The 21,045-nt window shown below is 44.7% G+C and overlaps 1 protein-coding gene across 18 annotated transcripts in view; it reads right to left on the bottom strand.

Annotated features, from left to right (window-relative positions):
* Positions 1 to 176: 176 nt before the first annotated feature.
* The window catches only part of atp8a2 (ATPase phospholipid transporting 8A2), a 56,674-nt gene continuing 35,805 nt past the window's right edge, over positions 177 to 21,045 (bottom strand). For 11 of the 18 annotated variants that reach the window (XM_085763106.1, XM_085763107.1, XM_085763101.1 and 8 more), the window contains 12 exons: positions 17,904 to 18,087; positions 16,350 to 16,460; positions 14,954 to 15,028; positions 14,461 to 14,583; positions 12,826 to 12,904; positions 12,661 to 12,722; positions 12,076 to 12,132; positions 8,877 to 8,984; positions 6,804 to 6,892; positions 6,499 to 6,603; positions 3,110 to 3,201; positions 177 to 1,865 (listed from right to left, as the gene is read on the bottom strand). In XM_085763106.1, coding sequence (XP_085619232.1) covers positions 1,771 to 1,865; positions 3,110 to 3,201; positions 6,499 to 6,603; positions 6,804 to 6,892; positions 8,877 to 8,984; positions 12,076 to 12,132; positions 12,661 to 12,722; positions 12,826 to 12,904; positions 14,461 to 14,583; positions 14,954 to 15,028; positions 16,350 to 16,460; positions 17,904 to 18,087 — 1,180 coding nt within the window. In that variant the 3' untranslated portion in view covers positions 177 to 1,770. Of the gene's footprint in view, positions 1,866 to 3,109; positions 3,202 to 5,396; positions 5,428 to 5,644; positions 5,700 to 6,498; positions 6,604 to 6,803; positions 6,893 to 8,876; positions 8,985 to 12,075; positions 12,133 to 12,660; positions 12,723 to 12,825; positions 12,905 to 14,460; positions 14,584 to 14,953; positions 15,029 to 16,349; positions 16,461 to 17,903; positions 18,088 to 21,045 lie in introns of all 18 variants that reach the window. The other 7 variants (XR_015034490.1, XR_015034488.1, XR_015034486.1 and 4 more) reach the window with 2 other exon arrangements.

The raw sequence follows: 21,045 nt of genomic DNA, 5'->3' as shown, positions 1-21,045 counted from the left end.
AATTCTGATAGTATAAAAGGTTATACGCACCTGATGCACAATTCAAACCTTTTTGATCCATTTTAAGCACAAACTGTGAACCAAACCTCCTCCCCACCGCCCCGCAGACACAGTATGACTCAGAAAATCTCACCTGATTGCATGAGCAGACAGCTTACAGTCAACAGACGGAGACATTTTGTCAGGCCATGGATTGATTAGATTTAATGATTAGGACTCAGATGGACATCCCCCGTCTCCCACCCCTTCTTCGGTCTTGCATTCCTTAACCAGTGTCCTCAACACAGAGCACACAGACAATGGACTCTACATTCAGACAAATCCCAGAGCCAGAAAAACACATGATCCCGGCAAGAGTCTCAATCAAATCCCTTCTGTTCGAACGCCTATTAGCACTAGTTCAAGTAAAATATTCCCTCTAAAACATGTTTTGACATATGAGTACAAAAACAGGCATTAATGAAAAGAGAAAAAATATAAACACATAACACATTAATGTCCACTTTTAATAAAAAAAAAAAAAAAAAAAAAGACCAGTCCAGTAAAGAGTGGGAATCCAACAGAAGTGAAGACGGAAGTGCTAATGCCAGGCTCGCTGATCCTACGTCAGCTGACGGTGCTAGACAGGCGGCATCAGAAATCACAGGAGCGGTCAGAATTAAAAACAGGAAAGACAACGTGAGTTTTTTGGAAGTTTTTTTTTTTTCTCTTCTTTTTTTTAAAACGGCCCGGGGCGATGAGGAGATGTATGTATGTATGTATGTGCAGCAGTGGAGGAGAGATGTGGAAGCTGCAGAGCGGCGGGCGGGCGAGGAGATGGGACAGATAGGAAGTAAGAAATGAAGGGAGCGATAAGCAGGAGGAGGAGATCCTAGGGGGGGAGGGAGGAGGAGGGGGAGGGGGAGGAGGAGGAGGAGGTGGTGGTCCAGTTTGGGGGTGAGTGTTGTGCCTCAGTGGCATCTCTGTGGTGTTTGGCAGTGAGGCTTGTAGCTGCGATGAGATGAATGGGGGCTGTAGCCGGGGGGTTGCAGGGCTCCGGTGGTCCTCGGTCGACACTTCCCTTCCTCCTTTTTTTTTTTTTAAGGAATTCATCTGCATGTGTGTGCGTGTGTGTGTGTGCGTATATGTGTGTGTATATATGTGTATGTGCATGTGTGTGTGTGTTTATTTTGACGTCCCTTCCCCTCCTGCGTCGGGCGTGTGATGACAGACTCACAAGATGAGAGTGGGGGGGAGGGGGACCGTGGAAAGCGAACACACACAAACAAACGCACGCGGACCGACACACACATGCACACAAACACGGGAGCGCCAATGCGTGCAGACATACATGCACAGGCAGATACAAACGCACAGGAATGCACACACACACGCACACACGCACACACACACACGTACGTTAACACACAGTGGCATGATCCAAACCCAGTCTGAGGGGTATACAGATATGAGTATCAGTCTGAGTTGGACTTGTCATGTCTGTGCGTAGATATGATTGCTCATGCCTGTGCAGCTCGTGTGAGAGTTAGAATAAAGTTTATTCCGTATAATCGGCCTGGTCCCTTCTCTCAAGTCAAGTCCTCCATGCGTCAGCGACGGCCTCCACACCTGACCGTGACCCCCACCCCCGACGAGGGGTCAGGTCATAGTTCCAGTAAGGCCACAGCGGGGGTCGGTCACCCAGCGTGAGGGTGTTGCATGAGTCTGTCTCCGCTGTCACCTTGACAACTGTTGCTATGGATGAGCCAAAGCCTTGGTCAGGGGTGGGGGCTAGAGGCTGGGGCGCTGGCGGGTGGTGTCGTAGGAGCGCACTACCTCGGACTGGGACACCACACCGTGCTCCTCCTGAGAGAAGGCGTAGCCGTCTGTGGAGAGAGGAGAGGAAGACGGATCTCAGGTTAAGAATGAAGTAACAGCTTTCCTTTACGATATCTGCATTTTTAAAGGATTAGTTCAACATTTTGGCAAATTGGCCCATTGCCATAATCCCTATAGTTTTAGGATTTACCTTTGTTACCTTTAATTGTCGGTGCAAGCTATTTTTAGAACGGCAGAGCAGAGCCGTGAGCTGCTCAGAGCTACGCTACGGAGGCTAATGGGATTTCTTGGTTTCCCTCATCAAACTCATCAAATACACAATCTAACAACTCCTAAATGCTCTTGTGGACAAGCTGTGACCTTCACATTCACCACGCTATGAGATAATAACAGAACGTTACCAGACAGAGCTGTTTTTGAGGTAAATTCATGCAAAACCGATGCTACACGTTCCTGTCGGGGGCAGTTTTTCGGCAAGCAGTCTCTGCCTCGAAAACAACTCTGTCTCGTAATGTTCTGTTATTATTTCGTAGTGTGGTGAATGTGCAGGTCACAACTTATCCATGAGAGCGTTTTGGAGTTGTTGGATTGTGTATTTGATGAGTTTGATGAGGGAAACCAAGAAATCCTATTAGCCTCCATAGCGTAGCTCTGAGCAGCTCGCGGCTCTGCTCCGCCGTTCTAAAAGTAGCTTGCACCGACAATTAAAGGTAACAAACCTACTGCTAAGACTATAGGGATTATGGCAATGAGCCAATTTGCCAAAATGTTGAACTATCCTTTTAAATAAGACTGAGAGTGCAGAAAGGACCGACAACTGAGAATCTGAAACCAAGGGAACTTGTGCAATTTGCTTGAAAACAACAATCGATCAGTTCCTAAAAGCAGTATGCAAATGTATTCCTTGTTAATACACAAATGTATTCATTGTGTCAGCTCTGAAAATTGAGGGTTTGTGTTTCACTGGTCACCATGTGTACGCATGTGTTTGTGGCCAAATATTGTCAGAATATTGGAAGTCGACTTCACGAGGAGAAAAAGGAGGAGCTGTGCTGCTACATAAAACATTCATTTCTTTCTGAATCCTATTTATACTGGCAGAATATACGTTGGCTGTAGAGCTAGATGGGGCTTTCCAATACTCAAACGAGAAAAAAACACAACAGTGAGTGACAAATCTGGACTTATATTAAGCCCAGGAAGATGCATAGATTAGTCTTTGGTTGTAGTGTGAGAAAGTAGCCTCAAGGCCTGTTTTTGTGTGTCTGTGTGAGTGTGTGTGTGGACTCACGTGACACAGTCTGCTGCACAGAGTTTGAGCGTCCTACACTTGAAGGTGTTTTCCTAAAGACTCTTGTCAGCAGATGGGCCCGTTCGTTTAGACTGCAGAGAGATGAAAGGAAGAACGGTTAGTCCCAAAAAGCAGCAGAGAGAGTCTCTGCTACTCACACAACTACACAACAACGTTACTGGCTACTGGAAAATATCTTTTAATCACTGCCAACAACTATGCATACATCTAAGGCACCATGGTGATTAAGGGAGGAGCCCCCCCCAAAAAACCCTTCAGTGTACCAAGAAAAAGTGAATTTCACCCAAAAGTTTGTAGGAGGTGGATTTGATATTGCTTCTGACATTCAATTTAACCCAACCGTAATTCATAAACCGCCTGCAGGGCAACAGGACATCCACAGTAAACTATTCCTCACTCCCCACTCCTCTCTCCTCTCTCCTCTCCTCTTAACTCCCCCTTTTCCAAGAGGAAGACTGGATCCTCTGTTCTGAGACCACACGCCGTCATGGCTCCTCTCCTCCCATGACCAAAAATAACTAACTCTTTTCCAGATTTTGCACACAAATGCACGCATGCACACACAAGTTGTTAATTTGGTACACCTCCTCTCCGGTTTCATCACCCTAATTGCAGCCATTAAAATCATTAGACAATGGTATTACATGTGCACCTAACACTTGACAAGTCCGGGAAGTTGACTTTTGCCAATTAAATGTGAAAAAACACTTTTTTTTTAAAGCTTATCTGCCAATGGAGCATAAAATTCATACAAGCGGGGTTTCCCTGGAACTAATGCAGCAGTGGTGATGATCAACGAAGTAGTTATGGGGAAGAAAAGCAAGCCTCCCTGAGGTTAAAATTTGGAGCAAGCAGTTAGGAAATTCTTAACACTGAATGTGACTGTTGGGAACTCTCACTGGAGTGTGAAAAAAACATAAAAAAACATAAAAAAACGAGGAGGTCTGAAGTTTGTTCAAGTTGTTTTTTGGCCAAAAACAGTTAGAACGACTCAAGATGTCCGCTCCCTCCCTGTGATGTTTCATCCTGACAACCTGGTCCAAGGATGTGCACCGTTTGAACTCCTCCCCCGAGACACTCCTGCAATCTACCTTTCCAAACCTTCCCCATGCCTACCCCAGGAACTAAAACACAGATGTGCTCTTTTCCATTTTGCTCTCTCTGCCCACCCTTACTTTACACTTTTTATTCTACATGGAGACGGACCAAAGAGCCTGGGTTTTAACGCCGGGTCAGTCCAGGACGGGGCCCAGTGTAAGGGTCAGGAGGAGTGCTGTGGTTACCCACTCATCCCTCCCCGACCTGAAAAACATACCTCAGCGCTCTCCAGTCTTGGTTGACTCACATCTGACTCATTTATTACAGTAAGTCTTAATATCAGAGTCTCATATAGTCTTAATAATCCTCATTAGCGAGCAGTGGTGGTTGTCAAAACACAAGAGGTATTTACTGCAACGAATGGTATACGGTTAGACTTTGGCGCTGAGGGATCAACTCCAAAAAGCTCCCTGGATCTGACAAGCCCATGCTATGTCGCTCCGGGGAAGCACAATGAATAACCCCCCCCGCAGGAGTGGAATCGAAGCAACTCATTTGACTTAAGAGCCATTTTAGACACAGACTGAGCAGGTGGAGGCTGGGGTGGTGGTGGAAAGCTGTGCCCGAAGCAGCGTTGTCCGTGCAGCTTAGGTGTAAATAGACCGCCTAATGTGGGAGAATGGATGTGATTGGGCAGAGACTCATTGGCTCGCTACAACTATGACCTCCGTGTCCTGCATGAATTGGTACAGTGCTTCATTTATCATCAAAATATACATCAATCAATCAAAAGTAAGTACTCATTGTGCAGAATATAACTATCCATAGTGGAGAAATTCAATTTCTATTAACATATTTTCTGTAAAATTATAAATGATTGTATTTAGGTGTCTCGTTTTGATGTATCTGATCAAGAACAACTTTTCTATTAAAAAATAATATATTTATGTTGTGGATTATGTTTTAAATTAGAAATCAGAATCTGCTAAATAAGATGTAACTAAAAGCAAACAAATAAAGGTAGTGGAGCAAAAGGTATACAAGTTTCATATGAATATATTGGGGGTTAAGAACATAAATGTACCTCAAAATCTTACTTGTATACAGTATGTGTATACTTCCAGAGACGTCTACAATCTATAAACTATATAAACACATCGCTAACGACACCACGCACACAAGACTAGGTCACAGCAAGAGATCTACAGGCAAATCCAGTAAAACACACCAGGTCTGTACAGCAGTTCAAATTCATCCAGCTATGAAGCCATCCAGTGAGAGAGGAGCAGAAAAAAAAAATTGACATAAGAGGAAATCCAATTTGAACATGAGGGGAGAGGGCGATTGAAATATAAACAGGAAGAGTTGTGAATGGAAAAATAGGTAAGAGTCACTCCAAAGCAGCGAGCAGTTGGGGCACACAGGTCGTTTGAGGTCACAGTTCACACAGCGGGACAGTGCAAACCCACAAACTACCTCAGTGAGCTTGTGACAGCTCTGGCTCTATGGCACCTCAGCCTTGGCTTTGGCCCTACGGACGGTGCCACGGGGGGAAGCAGGAACACCGTTTATTTCACACACACAAACCATGTCACATAGTTTTATACCCAACCTGCACATGTACATGCTGTGAATACTTTAATAACCACTAGATAAAATTATTATTAAAGGGATAGTTCAACATTTTGGCCATAATCTCTATATAGTAGGTTCGTTACCTTTAATTGTCGGTGCAAGCTGTTTTTAGAACGGCGGAGCAGAGCCGTGAGTTGCTCAGAGCTACGTTATGGAGGCTAATGGGATTTCTTGGTTTCCCTCATCAAACTCTTCAAATACACAATCCAACAACTCCAAAACGCTCTCGTGGACAAGTTGTGACCTGCACATTCACCACGCTATGAGATAATAACGGAACGTTACGAGACAGAGTTATTTTCGAGGTAAATGCAGAGACTGCTTGCTGAAAAACTGCCCTCGACGGAAACGTGCATCAGCGGTTTTGCATGAATTTACCTCGAAAACAACATTTTGGAGTTGTTGGATTGTGTATTTGAGTTTGATGAGGGAAACCAAGAAATCCCATGAGCCTCCGTAGCGTAGCTCTGAGCAGCTCGCGGCTCTGCTCCTCCGTTCTAAAAACAGCTTGCATCGACAATTAAAGGTAACAAACCTACTGTTATGACTATAGGGATTATGACAATGGACCAATTTGCCAAAATGTTGAACTATCCCTTTAAGGTAAAAAAAAAAAAATCAACACATGACGATGCAATAAACTGGATATAAATGCAAGTGGTATCCCATGATGCTTTGCTGAGTATTTTATATACCTGCGGCCGCTGGAATCTCGAAGTACAGCTGCGCCTGGGTCGACGGCCCGAGCCTCCAACTCCTGCACCTCCTCCAGGAGCGACTTCCTCACAGTGCGACGGGTGCTGCACGGGAGAGAGACGGACTCATCAGACCCGTGAAGGAAAGTCTGAGTGTTCGACTTCACAGACACGTGTGATTCATAATATAAAAGTGTGCGTAAGTGTTGACACAGACTCAGTATGGGTTATGTAAACGCTTGGGTTAAGTTAAATGGTCTCTGTATGGAGTTCCCATGTATTTATATTAAATGTGTTCTACTTACGCTGTCCAAGCAAAGTCTTTGAGTAAACACGCAGTAGGCACCAGGACCAGGCCCAGCCAGAAGTGCCAGCACTGCATCACCCTGCCAGCCTGCAATGACAACACACAGGGCTCCATTTATTTCGCTCCTATATTAATTCAAATCGAGTGGTAAGTCATTTTTCCTCCGCAACGAACACCGACACACATGTGGCATAGGCAGAGAGAAATGTGAGACGCAACACACAGAGCATAAAGAATCAAGAGTTTGCCAAAAACTGAATACCCCATAACAACGTTGGCCAAACATAGTTAAGAGCTTTCTCACACCCCGTATCTACACCACAAACTGGATTTAGCGCAGTTATCCCACAGCTGAAATACAATGATGCCAAAAGATAAAAATGCAAGCAAGTAACCACAGATCCGCCCCCCCCTTTCACCTTTCTCTGCAGTCCAGCTGCAGCCAGCCTCGCTGACCTGTGACCTTTATCCTCAGTCCGTCTCCAGGGATTAATCACACATCCAACCACTGTCTCAATTTGTCCGTCTGTCTGTCTCCCTGCCCGCTCCTCCTACGCACCTCTGCTTCTCTTCAATCTCCCTCTTTCACAACTTCTTCTCATTATTAGCGTCTCTATCTTCTGTTGCTTGTCCTCGCCTGTTTCCACAAATCCCACAAAGTTTTCTTTCTTTTTTTTTTATTATTACCACCACGTATCTCCTCCTCGCTAATCTGTGTGGCGTCTCCACAAAAACGGACTCTTTGTTTCTTGGCGTGAATTCTCGAGTCAATGGTCGCAAACACTTTATGCACCATGACATCTCTTTACTTCTACTGCTTTATTGCCTGTATCATGTGTTTCCTGTGTCCTGCGCTTTAGTTTGGATCCAGAGAAAGAGAGACAATTTGGTTCCCTGAGGGGGGAGGCAACAAGGAAAAGGAATCAGAAAGCCATTAGTGTGTGTATCCCCTGCAGCAGCTGGAATCACAACCAGAGTGCGGATGATCCAACTGGACTCACAGACACTGTGTCTTTCTGTGAGTGGCAAAAACCTAAACACAGAAACACACAGTTCTTCCTCTTTTTTTCATTTTTAGCAGCACTGGACACACGGTATATCACATGCTCTTTACACCCTGTGTGGACGGACTCGGAGGGAGGCTAAATGATTTTCTATGCTTTGTTATGTCCATAGAAACGGACTGTTGGTTGGTTTCCACCGCTTTACAATCAGCACACATAGCTGGACACATAATATTATAGCGCTTTAATTCTGACACGCACACACACAAATCTACACAGAGTTATTCTGAGAGGAAACAACACACAGCTCTTTTCCATTACTCTGTCCCCCCATGGACAGATGGAAATATAGATAGCGAGGAGCTGGGAGAAATAAGAGAGGTAATAGGGTAGTTAGGGGGGATGATGGAGGGTTGGTGGTGGTGGTTCAGTGTCTCTGACCATTCCCCAGTTAGACCGAGCAGCTGCAGAGATATTTGACCGCATTCCTGATTTCTGACACAAATTGAATTAATGGGCTGAGGGGAGCTGAGACGGCCTGATTCCCCTTCCCCTACCCGCTCAGTGGGGCACCTCACCTCCCCCCGCCCACCCTGCGTTTATCCCCAAACTCTAAAATGAGTCTCTCAATCAAGGGGTGCCCCATGTATGCTCTCCTCGCCCCCACTGGACCCTCATCATCATCATCCCCACCACCAGCAGCAGCAGCAGCAGCAGCAGCAGCAGCCCACCCTCTTGAGTCAACACCTCCACAGAGGGCAGTAAAAGACCGGGGGGCTCGGGTGACACGCAGCAGGTGCGGGGAGCCTGCTGAGAGGGGGCTGGAGGGGCATAAATCTCCCCCCGGGGGTTCCTGCGGTGCCGACGTGGAACACCCAAGAGGTGAGTCTCCAAGGCGCCATGCAGCGGTAACCAAGAAGATGGGAGGGGCCGGTGATGGAGGAGGTCGCAGGAAAAGAGATGTAGAGGATTGGACGGGCTATTTTAACCCCACATCACCCCCCGACCCCCTCACCCACCCCATGTTACTGAAATGAGTGACACATGTTTACGGAGAGCGGACTAACCTGGCCCAGCATGTCGGGGGCGATGGGGATGGTGGGCCAGATGGCCGAGTAGACGGCGAAGAAGACCATCCAGAGCGCCATGCTGCCCCAAACCGCCAGGTGGGAAAACTACAACAGGAAGAAGGAGAGACAGAAAGAAGAGGAAGAAGGAGAAGAATGGGAGGGGTAAAGGAAGGAGAAGACGGAGATTAAGACGCAGAAAAGAGAGACAGCGTGAGGTCAAATAGTTTACATACAGCTCATCCGGATATAGACAACCTTTCCCTCCCTCCTTCTCCTGTCTTCATCCCACTCTCTGTGATCTGCTGTAAGTGGACACTGTGTGAATTCCTGCGGGACCCTGCTTCATTACTGCCAGGCTGTTGTGTGGACAGCTGAAGGGACAAAGGTGTCAGCGCCCCTCTCTGTCCATCCTGCCAATCTCTCCCTCTCTCCCTCTCTCCCACCAGCAGAAGCAGTGAGACAATTCATGTCAGAGTCCAAACTACGACTAAGTCATCGCTGCTGACTTGACCACAGATTAAAGTTTGAACTAAATCTTCTGTTTATTCAGATATTATTAGTGCACAGTCTTGTAAACTGTTTCATGTGCATCAAATATTATACAAATCATAAAACATGTGGCATATATCTAGTATCTGGTGTATGTTAACAGTCAGGAGTTATTCAGCAGAGTGTTTGGGGTGGGGGTGGGGTCATTGCTCTTAACCCATGCCGCCTGTTGATGATCTGGGACACATGGTGCGTTGAAAACAACTCGGAAGTCTTAAACGGTTAGAATTAAAAAATTATAAGTTATGTGTTTTGGTTTTAATGCATATTTTTTGGTGTATTATTGCAGTATATGAAATAGGTTTACATTAAGCTGTGATTGTTGTATTGTATTAAATTGTGTAACCAGGGTTCTAAATTAACACCCGCCAACCCGCCAAATGCGGGTAAAAAATCATTTTGGCGGGTGTTAACAAATACTTACTAGCCAGTTTGGCCGGTGATGCACAAGGCAATCATCACGGCCAGAGCCGCTCTACTGTTGTCAGTCAATTTTCCCCCTGGCAGTACTTACTACATTTCCCATGAACACTACATGCTACGTGATGACGTATCAGACGCCCATTGGCTGCGCGCAGGCCGGTGTTTCACGCTACAGCAGAGAGGAGACTCCAACACGTCGCTTGCGACTCACACCGGCCCGTAGTTGAAGCGTGTGTGCGTGCATGGGACCGTTCAGATGCAACGTGTAGACGCGCCACATGCCCGCTCACAACTAGGTGAAGCCGTAGCGGCGGCAGACGATGCGTCACGGTTTGTTTGTTTTTTCATCCGCGGTGCTCAACTTTTTGGGAGGCAGCAAGCAAACTGCATGTCATGTGAATCGATCAGCTGCTGCACGGACCTGCTTGTCCTGCAGTAACATGCTACCTGGCTCTCAGTGCTTGTCGGTGTTGTGTCAAATCCTGGTTCCCTGTCCAGCTGGTTCTCCCCTGTTTCCCACAGAGTTCTGCCCCCACATGTAGAATGTGTTTTATAGAAGAGAAACACTGAAATATCCCCCATGTCCACCTCTCAGTCTTAGCCCAGTCCTTCATTGACAATAGTTACTGGACTAGTTTTTTTTTTTTTTTGTCTAGCTAACAGAATACAGTTGTGTGTAAAACTGAATAAATAAATAAATGATAAAATAAAATAATAAAAACAGGATTTTAGGGTAAGAGTAGCTTATAAGGTTTGACATCACACATTACCTGTAGGCTACTTAATCATTTGCAAATATGTACGAAGACATTTAGGCTACAATGTGATGAAATTAATGAGAAATACAATTCTTTTGTGAACATTTGCCAAGTGGTTTGGAGGTTTGTCCATGTTGTTTTGAGAATGTGATTTCTGTTTTGAAAAATGAGCCAAACCAATGGAGAAAAACTGTAATAGAGGAGGCGCAATACCTGAAAGTAATTATTTCAGTTGTCAGTATGATAGCTAGGCTAAAAACATGCTGTTTTCATGGGAAACACAGTATGAACGTAAAGAATCTCTCTTATTTTCACCGGAAAAAATTTGGCTAGTGGAAATCCTGATTGGCTGGTAACTTTAGAAAGTTACCAGCCAAATTGGCTGGTGATCTAAAAAGTTAATTTAGAACCCTGTGTGTAACAGTTATCTAGGCTATGTGCACTCATCTCCGGTCTCTCCTCTCCTCTTCATTTGCCTCCAAAATAAACATAATTTGCTGCTGCATATATTTTTCGTATGGGTATCCATGTTTTTTCTCTTCCAAGTTCCTGCAGCGCCGGGAACGCAATGATGTCGGAAATTTCTGAGTTGGGAATTCCGACGTCCAAGTTGTTTTGAACGCAGCAACAGTTCACTTCAGTGCAATTATGCGTGCCATGTTGGTTAAGCTAGGAAACATGTGCTGCATGTAAATTTACCATTTTAGTGTTTTCCTGCAAGCTTGATTTTTCATTTCCAAAGTTAAAATTTCAATATATCAAAGTGCTGTGATATTGTGGTTCCCATTTTTCTTGATTTTGTTTGTTCACAGGAAATCTGCTCAAAGCCCCTCCGGCTGTTTGGTTCACAACCTTTATAATATAAACTTCTACAGATGAGTGTAAAATTATATTCTTAAAGGAATGAGGACATCTGTGTTCAATTAAATCTGTTTCACTCTCTGTATTTAGTATTAATCTAACAGATGGTAATCTCTCTGTTTTCTGATCTGTTTTTCTCCTTTGCTTTGTCTGAGCTGTAACGCCGCCCATTCATGCCTCACAAGACTCATATGTTAGAAGAAAATTCAACACTTCTCGCAGGTTCATCACAGTAAACGCCTCGTGATGACGCAAATGGTGAAGAAGTGTTATTTTAACGAGTTTTATTGTCAGTGGATAAGGTTGAAGTATTGCACAGTGGCGATGAGGGAGAAAAAATATTTTAAAAATTGCTGTTCTCCTACCAAAGGCGTTTGGGAAAAAAAAAAAAAAAAGGCGCAAGCAAGTGCAGTTTGAGAAACCTCAAACCTCGGCCACAAGATCAAGGTAAGCCACATCTTTTCCCAAGCCTTCCCTGACTGTGAAGCATTTAGACCAGGTTGTATGAGATCCTCACAGAGCGCGCCCCTCCTCTTTATTTATCAACGGTTCAGTAAAATACAGCGCATGTGGTGTGGCATATTAGAGTGTGTTAATGTTCCTACCCTGGTCCAGGCGGTGGTCTCCATTCCAGCTTTAAGACACACTGTAACTACCACATACTACACACACACAGACACACACAGACACACACACACACACACACACACACACACACAGGCAGGGGAGAAGGAAGGCAAATAAAAAAAACAAACAGAAAAAAACAGAGAAACCGGATTAATTCAGTGGCGACAGTGCAGATAATAAACATTAATGTTTTGCAGTAAACTCAGCAGAAATACTCGAGGCCCCCGCAGAAGACCCCTGCAGTCTACACACACATAATACAACAAATAAACATCACTGACATTCACATGAGACTGTTAGGGAGTAAAATGATAGCGGTGGTGACTGGGAGATGGAGAGAAAAGACGATGAAGAGGAGAGGAGCCAGAGTGGCTAGACGAGTGAGTTCAGATTGACTGGAGACTCATAATGACTCGGAGGAAGCTGGTGTGTACACAAATACTGTGCAGATGCAGAAATATGAACGCATCTGAATGCCAAAAGACACACACACACACACATTCGAAAGAAAAAAAAGTAATACAAACAAAAACAGACATAGTAAATACAAGTGAGATGCTTACTGTGTAGACCATGTTTCCTGCAAACAGGTAGTCGTTTCCTTGGCCGTTCTGGAAAGGAGAGTCTGGAGAGGAGGAGAGAGAGAGGAAGAAGATGCCTCATGACAAACCGCTAACCTTCACGGTTTGGGGCCGGTCAGTAGAAATTACTGCGCTTAAGTCACTTACCATGCTCTAACATCTTAAGTGGAAACCAAAAGAGAATAATTGAATGAATCAGTGCGTTGATACAATGTCCCCAAAACACCTGAAAGACAGAGACAGAGAGAGAAGAGAGACGGGCAGAGACATGTCAGTGCTAACTAATGTCAAAGCACATTTATGCCCACACACATACAGTAAAAACATACAAAAACTGCAATTCTTCACGCTAACACACAACTGCCACTGTGTTCTTGCCTCCTGTACTGTACACACACACACACACACACACACAGATTACCACACACTCACACACATACAGTAGCTTGGGTTGCTGCTGGTGGTGTACCCTCTAAAAATGAAAGACTTCCTTATTCTGGCCCTATGAATCTCATTAGGGGTTGCCATGGGAACGTCCCGGCCTCCATGCCACACTTGTTTACTCGCCGGCGTCCCAAACAAACAGCAGGCATCACTCATCGCCGGCCCCCACCGAGCCGCCACGGCCACGCGGTGCGACGGGGGCGAACGCAGAGGGTAAAAAAAAAAAATGACATGACAGATTTATCTTTGATTTTTAAGACGCAGCACGTGGTTCGTTTGCGTGCGTTGGTGAACGTAGACCGTCAGTGCATGCACGCGTGTGTGCAGTAGGGATGTCACGATTATAGATTTTCTTGGTCAGAGAAATAATCACGGTATTACGATTATCACAATTATAATGCATTAATTAATTTCACAACACTATGTATGTGCAAAATAAATGTCAAACTAATTAATTAAGCTAATCATTTACACAAAGTATCTATTAATAAAGGACCAATTATATTCCTCAGGGGAATTAATTCTCATTTATACCAAATGTTTAAGTTTATTTAAAGCAGAAGTAAGCGATATTTTTGTGTTAATATAAGTCTTAAATAGTTATATCTTCCGACAGCAATCACTTACATAGAGTGTTTGGACCGAAACACGGGTCTGTCAGTCACTCTGCTCTGCTCTGAGCCGAGGAGAAAACTTTTCTCGTATCCTACAAGTTTTATCCAATGAGGAGAGAGAACGGCATGCAGGGCTGTGTGTGCAGCCAAGGGATGCGCCTGAATGTGGTGACGTAGGGACGAGGGCGGGGGTTGCTAACTCCATCGGCTGACAAGACGTAATGGTGCGTTCAAGGCAACCCATAACTCGTGTTTTTCCGACCTGTGAAGTCGTACCAGTTTGATCTGGTACGAGTTCACGGGTCAGAAGTTACGAGTGGCCGTTATAGTGACTTTCACAGGTAAAACAGGTCGGAAAAAATTGAGTGGGTTGCCTGGAACGCTACAAAGTCGTAAGTCGTGACTTGAAGCTGTAATTTACGGTTTCAAAAGCCTGCCTGGAACGCAGCATTAGCCAAAACGACCGGATCGCTTACTTCTGCTTTAAATAATTGTTTTTTTTTCAATTACAAATGACACACAAACTTTTAAATTCGTACCAATTCAATGTTACATTAGGTAAATGGATCAGTATCTGTGCATTTACCTTTACTTTGGCGCACATCTGTCGAGATGGTTCCGACATAATCTTTTTTGGAAAGTGACGGTATTTAGGAATCTTTGCGATAAATTAATTGTGGCGTTTAATACCACGATTAATTGTGAAAGCGTCTGCAGCTCTTACCTTGGTGTTGAAGCCCTCGGCATTCTGGGTGATTCGGTAGAGCTGCGGGAATCGGAGCATGTTCTGCTGGCTGCACGGCCGGTCGAATATCCCCAAAGTGAACGGAGGCAGCGCAGTAAATATCTGGATCACACACACACACACAAGAGACGTATTCAATCATTAATGGACATAAAGACTGAGCTGTGTGTATACGAACATTTCAATTAGCTGGAATATCGATGTTAATATCAGGCTCAAAGCAATTAAAAGGAGTTTAACGTGGGGCCTGAAGGCAACACACACACACATGCAAACGAATGTCTGGCATGTAGAAAGAGCAGCGATAAGAAGACAAAGTGGAGTGATTGATGGACAGATAGGCGGAGGGTAAGAGAGGACAATTAACATCAGCTAAGTGTGTCTGGGGGCTGATAAGAGAGAGAGAGAAAGAGAGAACAGGAAAGGAAAAGAGTGAAAGAGTGAAATAGCATGTGTGAGGACGGATACTCACCACGTTGTAGAGGCCGATACACCAGCGCTCAAACAGGATCTGGCCAGAGAACCCGTTCACAAAGGCAAACCAGAGCTGGGACACAAAGAGAGGGATGAGAGAGGATGAGAGGAACAATAGTGGAGGGTAAAGCCGCCTTAGGGAAGCACTGATAGTGGGAGATGGAGCCAGATTTATGCCTCTGTACACAGTTTACCTTGAAAAATTAGCTAGAAAGTTTGTGCACAAAGCTTTTTCTATCTTATAGCGGGTGAAGAGATGAGATCCTTCTTACAAACTGAGCAGAGGCTTTCGGATTTTAACTAAATGACACATAAAAGGCTGATGAGTAATTCATCCAAACCTCATTAGGAAATATCACCTGTGCATCAGGAAGCAGCTGGGTCGACATTCACGCTCCTATTTTTGGAAATTGCTTTGTTTACAAAAGTTATTCCACTTTTGGTGATGACAATTATCTTTACATTGCCTTTTTTTTTCTTTCTCGAATATAAAATACACTCAGCTGCACTTCCTGTGGCTCCATTTAAACATCTGGCACGAGGTTTTAAAAGCATTCCTCGCGCGAGTTGTGGCTGGCTCCTAAACCACTGTCTGACTTTATAGAAGTTCATTTACTGAAACACGAGGCCTAAATGTGACTCTGGCCCAAGGGAAACCTTCATTAACACCTCGCGCTCTCTCTCACGGTTACGCAGCAGCAGCAGCAGCAGACACAGGCTGATCCAGGGGCAGATAGAGAAAATGTTTGGGGCCACTAGTGGGAGTTTTGGCATTCCTGGGGCATACAGTGGAGCATACGGCCCAGGGGTGAGGTCAGATACACAAAACAACACTCTCACACACACACCCATCCCCCTTATTCTGTCTCCACTAAGTGGACAGAGACCGTCTCTGACCTTTGACCCCGCAGGGAGCCAATCATGTGAGATAATCATACTAACACACACACAGAGTGGTGGTTTGAGTGGGACAGTGGGCTAAAGGCTGCGGCTCCCATGCCGACCTGCACCTGCTGGCATCCTTAATGTCAGACAGAGGGTGATGGGGGGTTTGGGGGGTGGAGCACAGCTGACAAATACCCATCATAACAGGCAGACCAGGGCTCCAGTGTTGCCCCCTTCATCTCTCACACACGCACACACACACACACTTGCACAGAAAAAAAAATGTTTAGATCAGTAGTGACAAGACCTTGGCTCCAAGGGTCGCCTGCTGTGTCTATGTCTATGTGTGTGTGTGTGTGTGCATAAGAGACAGAAAGCAGACACCAGAAGGGCACCTCGTCCATCACTGTCAGCCATGTCGACAAACAGCTGCAAAACGTCTCTGTTAATGTAACTATGTGTGTGTAAGTGCGTGTGTGTGTGTGTAAAGCAGAGAGGGTGTGTCCTACCTCGATAATGTAGAGGACCACGTTCTTATAGAAACAGTAGAGGATGCACTTTGTCACACGGTTGTAGCTCCACGCCCCGTGGACCAATAGCAGCTTCTCCAGGTAGGAGAACTGCCAATCGGAGACAAGAGGGGAAGAGAATGAAGATTAAAAGGAATAAGAAAGAGGAGACATGGGGGGGGGGGGGTGAGCACTGATAAGAGGTAAGCTGTGTAAGACGCCCGGGGGCTGTGGTAAACAAGTCAACAGTGAAAGTGACAGAGACAGACACAGAAAAGACGAGAGTCCTGGTTGGATTTCACTGAGCTGTCACTGTGATGTTATTTAAATTATTGAGAAATCAACCATTCAAATCTAATTCTAATTTATTCTCGTCTATTATTTTTGCTTGTCCAGTACATAAAATAAATACCAGATTTTCAGACTTCAAATTTCTTATTTAAGATATTGAATTAAAATGACATAAAACAGAGAAAAGTTTACTCAGATATGCAACAAAAGAATTTAAAGCTTTTAATAAGAAATATTCTGTAAGTGTGTTTAAAGCAGAAGTAAGTGATATATTTGTGTTAATATAAGTCTTAAATAGTTATATCTTCCGACAGCAATCACTTACATAGAGTGTTTGGTCTGAAACACGGGTCTGTCAGTCCCTCTGCTCTGAGCCGAAGAGAAAACATTTATCGTATCCTACAGTTTTTATCCAATGAGGAGAGAGAACAGCATGCAGGGCTGTGTGTGCAGCCAAGGGACGCCATGAATGTGGCGACGTAGGGACGAGGACTGTTATGGTGCGTTCAAGGAAACTCGTATTTTTCCGACCGTGAAGTGGTACCAGTTCGATCTGGTACAAGTTCACGGGTCTGAAGTTACGAGTGGCCGTTATAGTGACTTTCACCGGTAAAACAGGTCGGAAAAACACGAGTGGGTTGCCTGGAACGCTACAAAGTCGTAAGTTGTGACTTGAAGCTGTAATTTACGATTTCAAAAGCCTACCTGGAACGCAGCATTAGCGAAAACGACCGGACCACTTACTTCTGCTTTAAGTATGTAAAATCAATTTGTTCAAAAAAAAGAAAAGAAAAAAAAAAACAGAGAAAAGTTGTAAATCACCACATCAGCTCCTACAAGGCTCCTTGTTATGTTTCACTTATGAGAATTTAACGATTAGCTATCTATAACAATCAATTTCCTCAATAAATCAATAAAAAAAGAGAACAAAGCTGCAATTTTTATTGGATAAAAAATAAAATCATGCCTCAATCAGCTTAAATGTCATTACTCATTCCTCTGTATTTACTTTCAGGCTTTCATCTCGACTCAGAATACCAACACTGACATGATACTTGAGGGACCTCCTTTCAGCTGTCCCCCCAAAAAGCGAGGTCAAAGGTCGGGATCAACTGAACATTTGAGCAGGTAAAGGATTCAGTGTCTCGCCTGAAGACACTTCGGTCCTGGTGGACAGCCAACCATGTGTCCATTGTCTCCGTCCATGTAAAGCCTGTAATGTATCTGACCACATGTGAATGAATGACTCTCTCCACCCCCCACCTGTGCTATGGAGTAGTCGGAGGAGTTGGTGGCCTGCATGCCCTCGTTGCCGCTGATCCCCACGCCTACGTGAGCCGTCTGGATCATTCCCACGTCGTTGGCCCCGTCGCCTATCGCCAGCGTGATGGCTTTCACGTGTTTCTTCACCATATCCACGATCTCCGACTTCTGCAGCGGAGACACTCTGAGGAACAAAGCAACGGGGGAGACGGATAAGAGGCGGGGTGGTGGTTGATATTAAACGCACACAGCTGTCCTCTTTTTTTTTTTAAGGGGGCTTGAGGGTGGAGACGTGGGGGAAAATTATAAAACACTGTGAGAAAGACAGAAGGAAAACAAGATAAATTTAGAGAGAACGAAAGAAAGAAAGAAAAAAAACAGCCATTAGGAGAGAAAAGAACAAAGTCTGGGAAACTAATAACTGGAAACAGTTGAAAGGGGAAAAGTGGGAGATGGATGAGCGGCTGGCACGGCTCTGTTTACTGCTCTTCACCAGGTATTAGGAAACAATGATTCACTGTTCTGCTAATAAGACTCCGCATAGCTCGCGTTTGCTGTGTTTATATACGATGTGTGTGTGCATGCCTGCGTCTTAGAGTGTGTGTGTGTGTGTTTCCAGTGGTACTCCACCCTCTTGACCTGTATCACTGATCCTCTGTCTGTAACCGGTTCTGTCTCTCCGCTGACAATGGAGGACAGAGGGCGGCTCCATTACAGGCGCATCCCCTCCGGGCCGCGCAGACGAAACGACGGCTGCCTAAGTACTGTGGATATTTTTTCAAGTGCAGCGAATCCATCCCACATCACCCACTCTACTGTGTCTGTTATTTCCCTATTGATCCTTTAGGTAACACTTTACTTGAATGGGTATTCATAAGATTGACATAACAGCTGTCATAAACATCAATGAATACTTATGACAGCTGTCGTTAAGTGTCATTCGGTAAGTTATGTCACTTTTGATGCAAAGTTGACATTATTTCAGATGTTTTTGTTATGAGAACTTGACATCATTTTTAAAGTTTGGCAATTAGGTCTGCTATGACAGTTTAAATTGTCTTTATGTCAAGTTGTCAGAACCAAAACATCTCAAATAATGTCAACTTTGCATCAAAAGTGACATAACTTACCGAATGACACTTAACGACAGCTGTCATACGTATTCATTGATGTTTATGACAGCTGTTATGTCAATCTTATGAATACCCATTCAAGTAAAGTGTTACCATCCTTTATTATCATCACCACCCCTCCCCTCCTCCTCCTCCTCCTCATCTGCCATTGGAATAAATGATGAGTGAAGTGAATACAGTACTGTACGTATCATGTTTAACCGGTTTGAGGAGGTTGTGTGAGAAAAATCCAACCGCACACGGTGTTTACGCTCTGGACCCTGAGAATAAAGACGGGATTTGTCTTCATCTCTGTTTTCAAAACACACTTTAGTATATGAGGAGGCGGTTCCTGCTGCCAGTTCACTGTCATTCATTCAGTGAGTCTTACCTTTTATTACCTGCGACCTGTACAGTGAAAACAAATACATATCCAAGAGGAGGAGATATGGAGGGGGAAAACTGATACTGGAACTGGGATTAAACTTGGACAACAAAGGAAGTTATATTTCCCGCAGTAAAGGACTGAGTTTATGTACAGCGTTAGTGCCAGAAACTGTCAGTGGTAAAGGAAGGGCAGATTTTTCACAGTAGCACAAAGAAGCTGTGCAACAAACACGCCACTGCATTTATAAAGATTAACCTGAATCCAGATATTAGATATTTATATTACATTTTACTTGATTATAGTAATTACTGGAGCCTCAGTGATGCATTAGTTCATAGTAATTTGAGCATCAACGTTGAACTATCCACTTCAAACAGTTCCTAGAGAGAGGAGGAGCCACTTACACAATGACTGTGTGTCTATGTGTGTGTGGGTGTGTGTGTGTGTGGGTGTGTGTCTGTGTGTGTGTGTCAGGTACAGCTGTAGCACTACATCCGCCGCTCCATGTTTGTCAATGCTCTGATAATGATATTACAAAATTAAATTATGTGCGGCCGCATGAGCCATCACATGCAAACAGAACACAACTGGATGCTTTGATGAAGATACGGCAAAATGAAATCATGAGCAGATGTATGACTAGTCGCACACATGCGCTCTCTCACACACACACACACACACGCAAACACACACATACACACCCTCAGGCTGTAGCCCACAGGTCATAAAGATGGTTAATCTTCTATGAATATGGAAGTAGGATCATATCCCGGTCAAGTTTGAATCACAGAGCTGGGTGGTCTGGTGGTTAGCATTCATACATTTGTGTCCACAAAAACACACACATGTACAAACACACACGCACGCACGCACACACACAAACGCACTCCTCTCGTCTCCCACTGCACGCACTGCCAGATATTTCCAGGGGAAAAACCTCAGACAGAGTCTTGGCCTCTGAAGCCGCTGCTGAAGGATGGGATCAACCTCTGCTCTTTGTTTTTCCTGTTCCTGCGTCTGAAGTGTGTGCGAGTGCGTCTGATCACAAATCTCCCTTTATCTCTCGCTCTCCCTCGCTCTCGTTCCCGCTCTACCTTTCCTCTAAACACTGCTAACAGTGTCTGGGATTGTGTAAAGTGGCATTGGAGAGATGAAAGTCTCCCGCCGCTCTTCACGGTGGAACTGAGCAGAAAATAAGCAGCAGCTAAGTCCTCCTATAAACAAACGCACAGTGAAGTCAGGAACCCATGCGTACGAGTGCACTCCACTCTGCCGCCCCTGAGACGCACACACACACACACACACACACACACACACACACACGGACACACATTCCCAAACCATCACGTACATACAGCAGATGAAACCTTATCTCACAGACACCTCTATACTTAAAAGTCAAAGCTATAGCTCATCGGACGCGGGCCGGGCGCCTAATTAACAAATACAGAGAAACGGATGCACAAACGCACTCATTACAGGATTCACCCACAAATTTGATTAGATAGACACACACAGACCTCCCACGGGGTTGTGAGGTAAAGCTAAGGTTTCTAAGGGGAAGAACACAAACACAAACTTTTCCTCTCATCAGTATTTTCTTCTTCGTTCTCCTCTGTAAATTAATCTCATGAGGTCTCTA

This window comes from Trachurus japonicus, chromosome 20 (assembly GCF_045865225.1).
Source record: "Trachurus japonicus isolate A0001 chromosome 20, Traja_1.0".
Lineage (NCBI taxonomy): Eukaryota > Metazoa > Chordata > Actinopteri > Carangiformes > Carangidae > Trachurus > Trachurus japonicus.
This window is presented reverse-complemented; position numbering and strand designations above follow the sequence as displayed.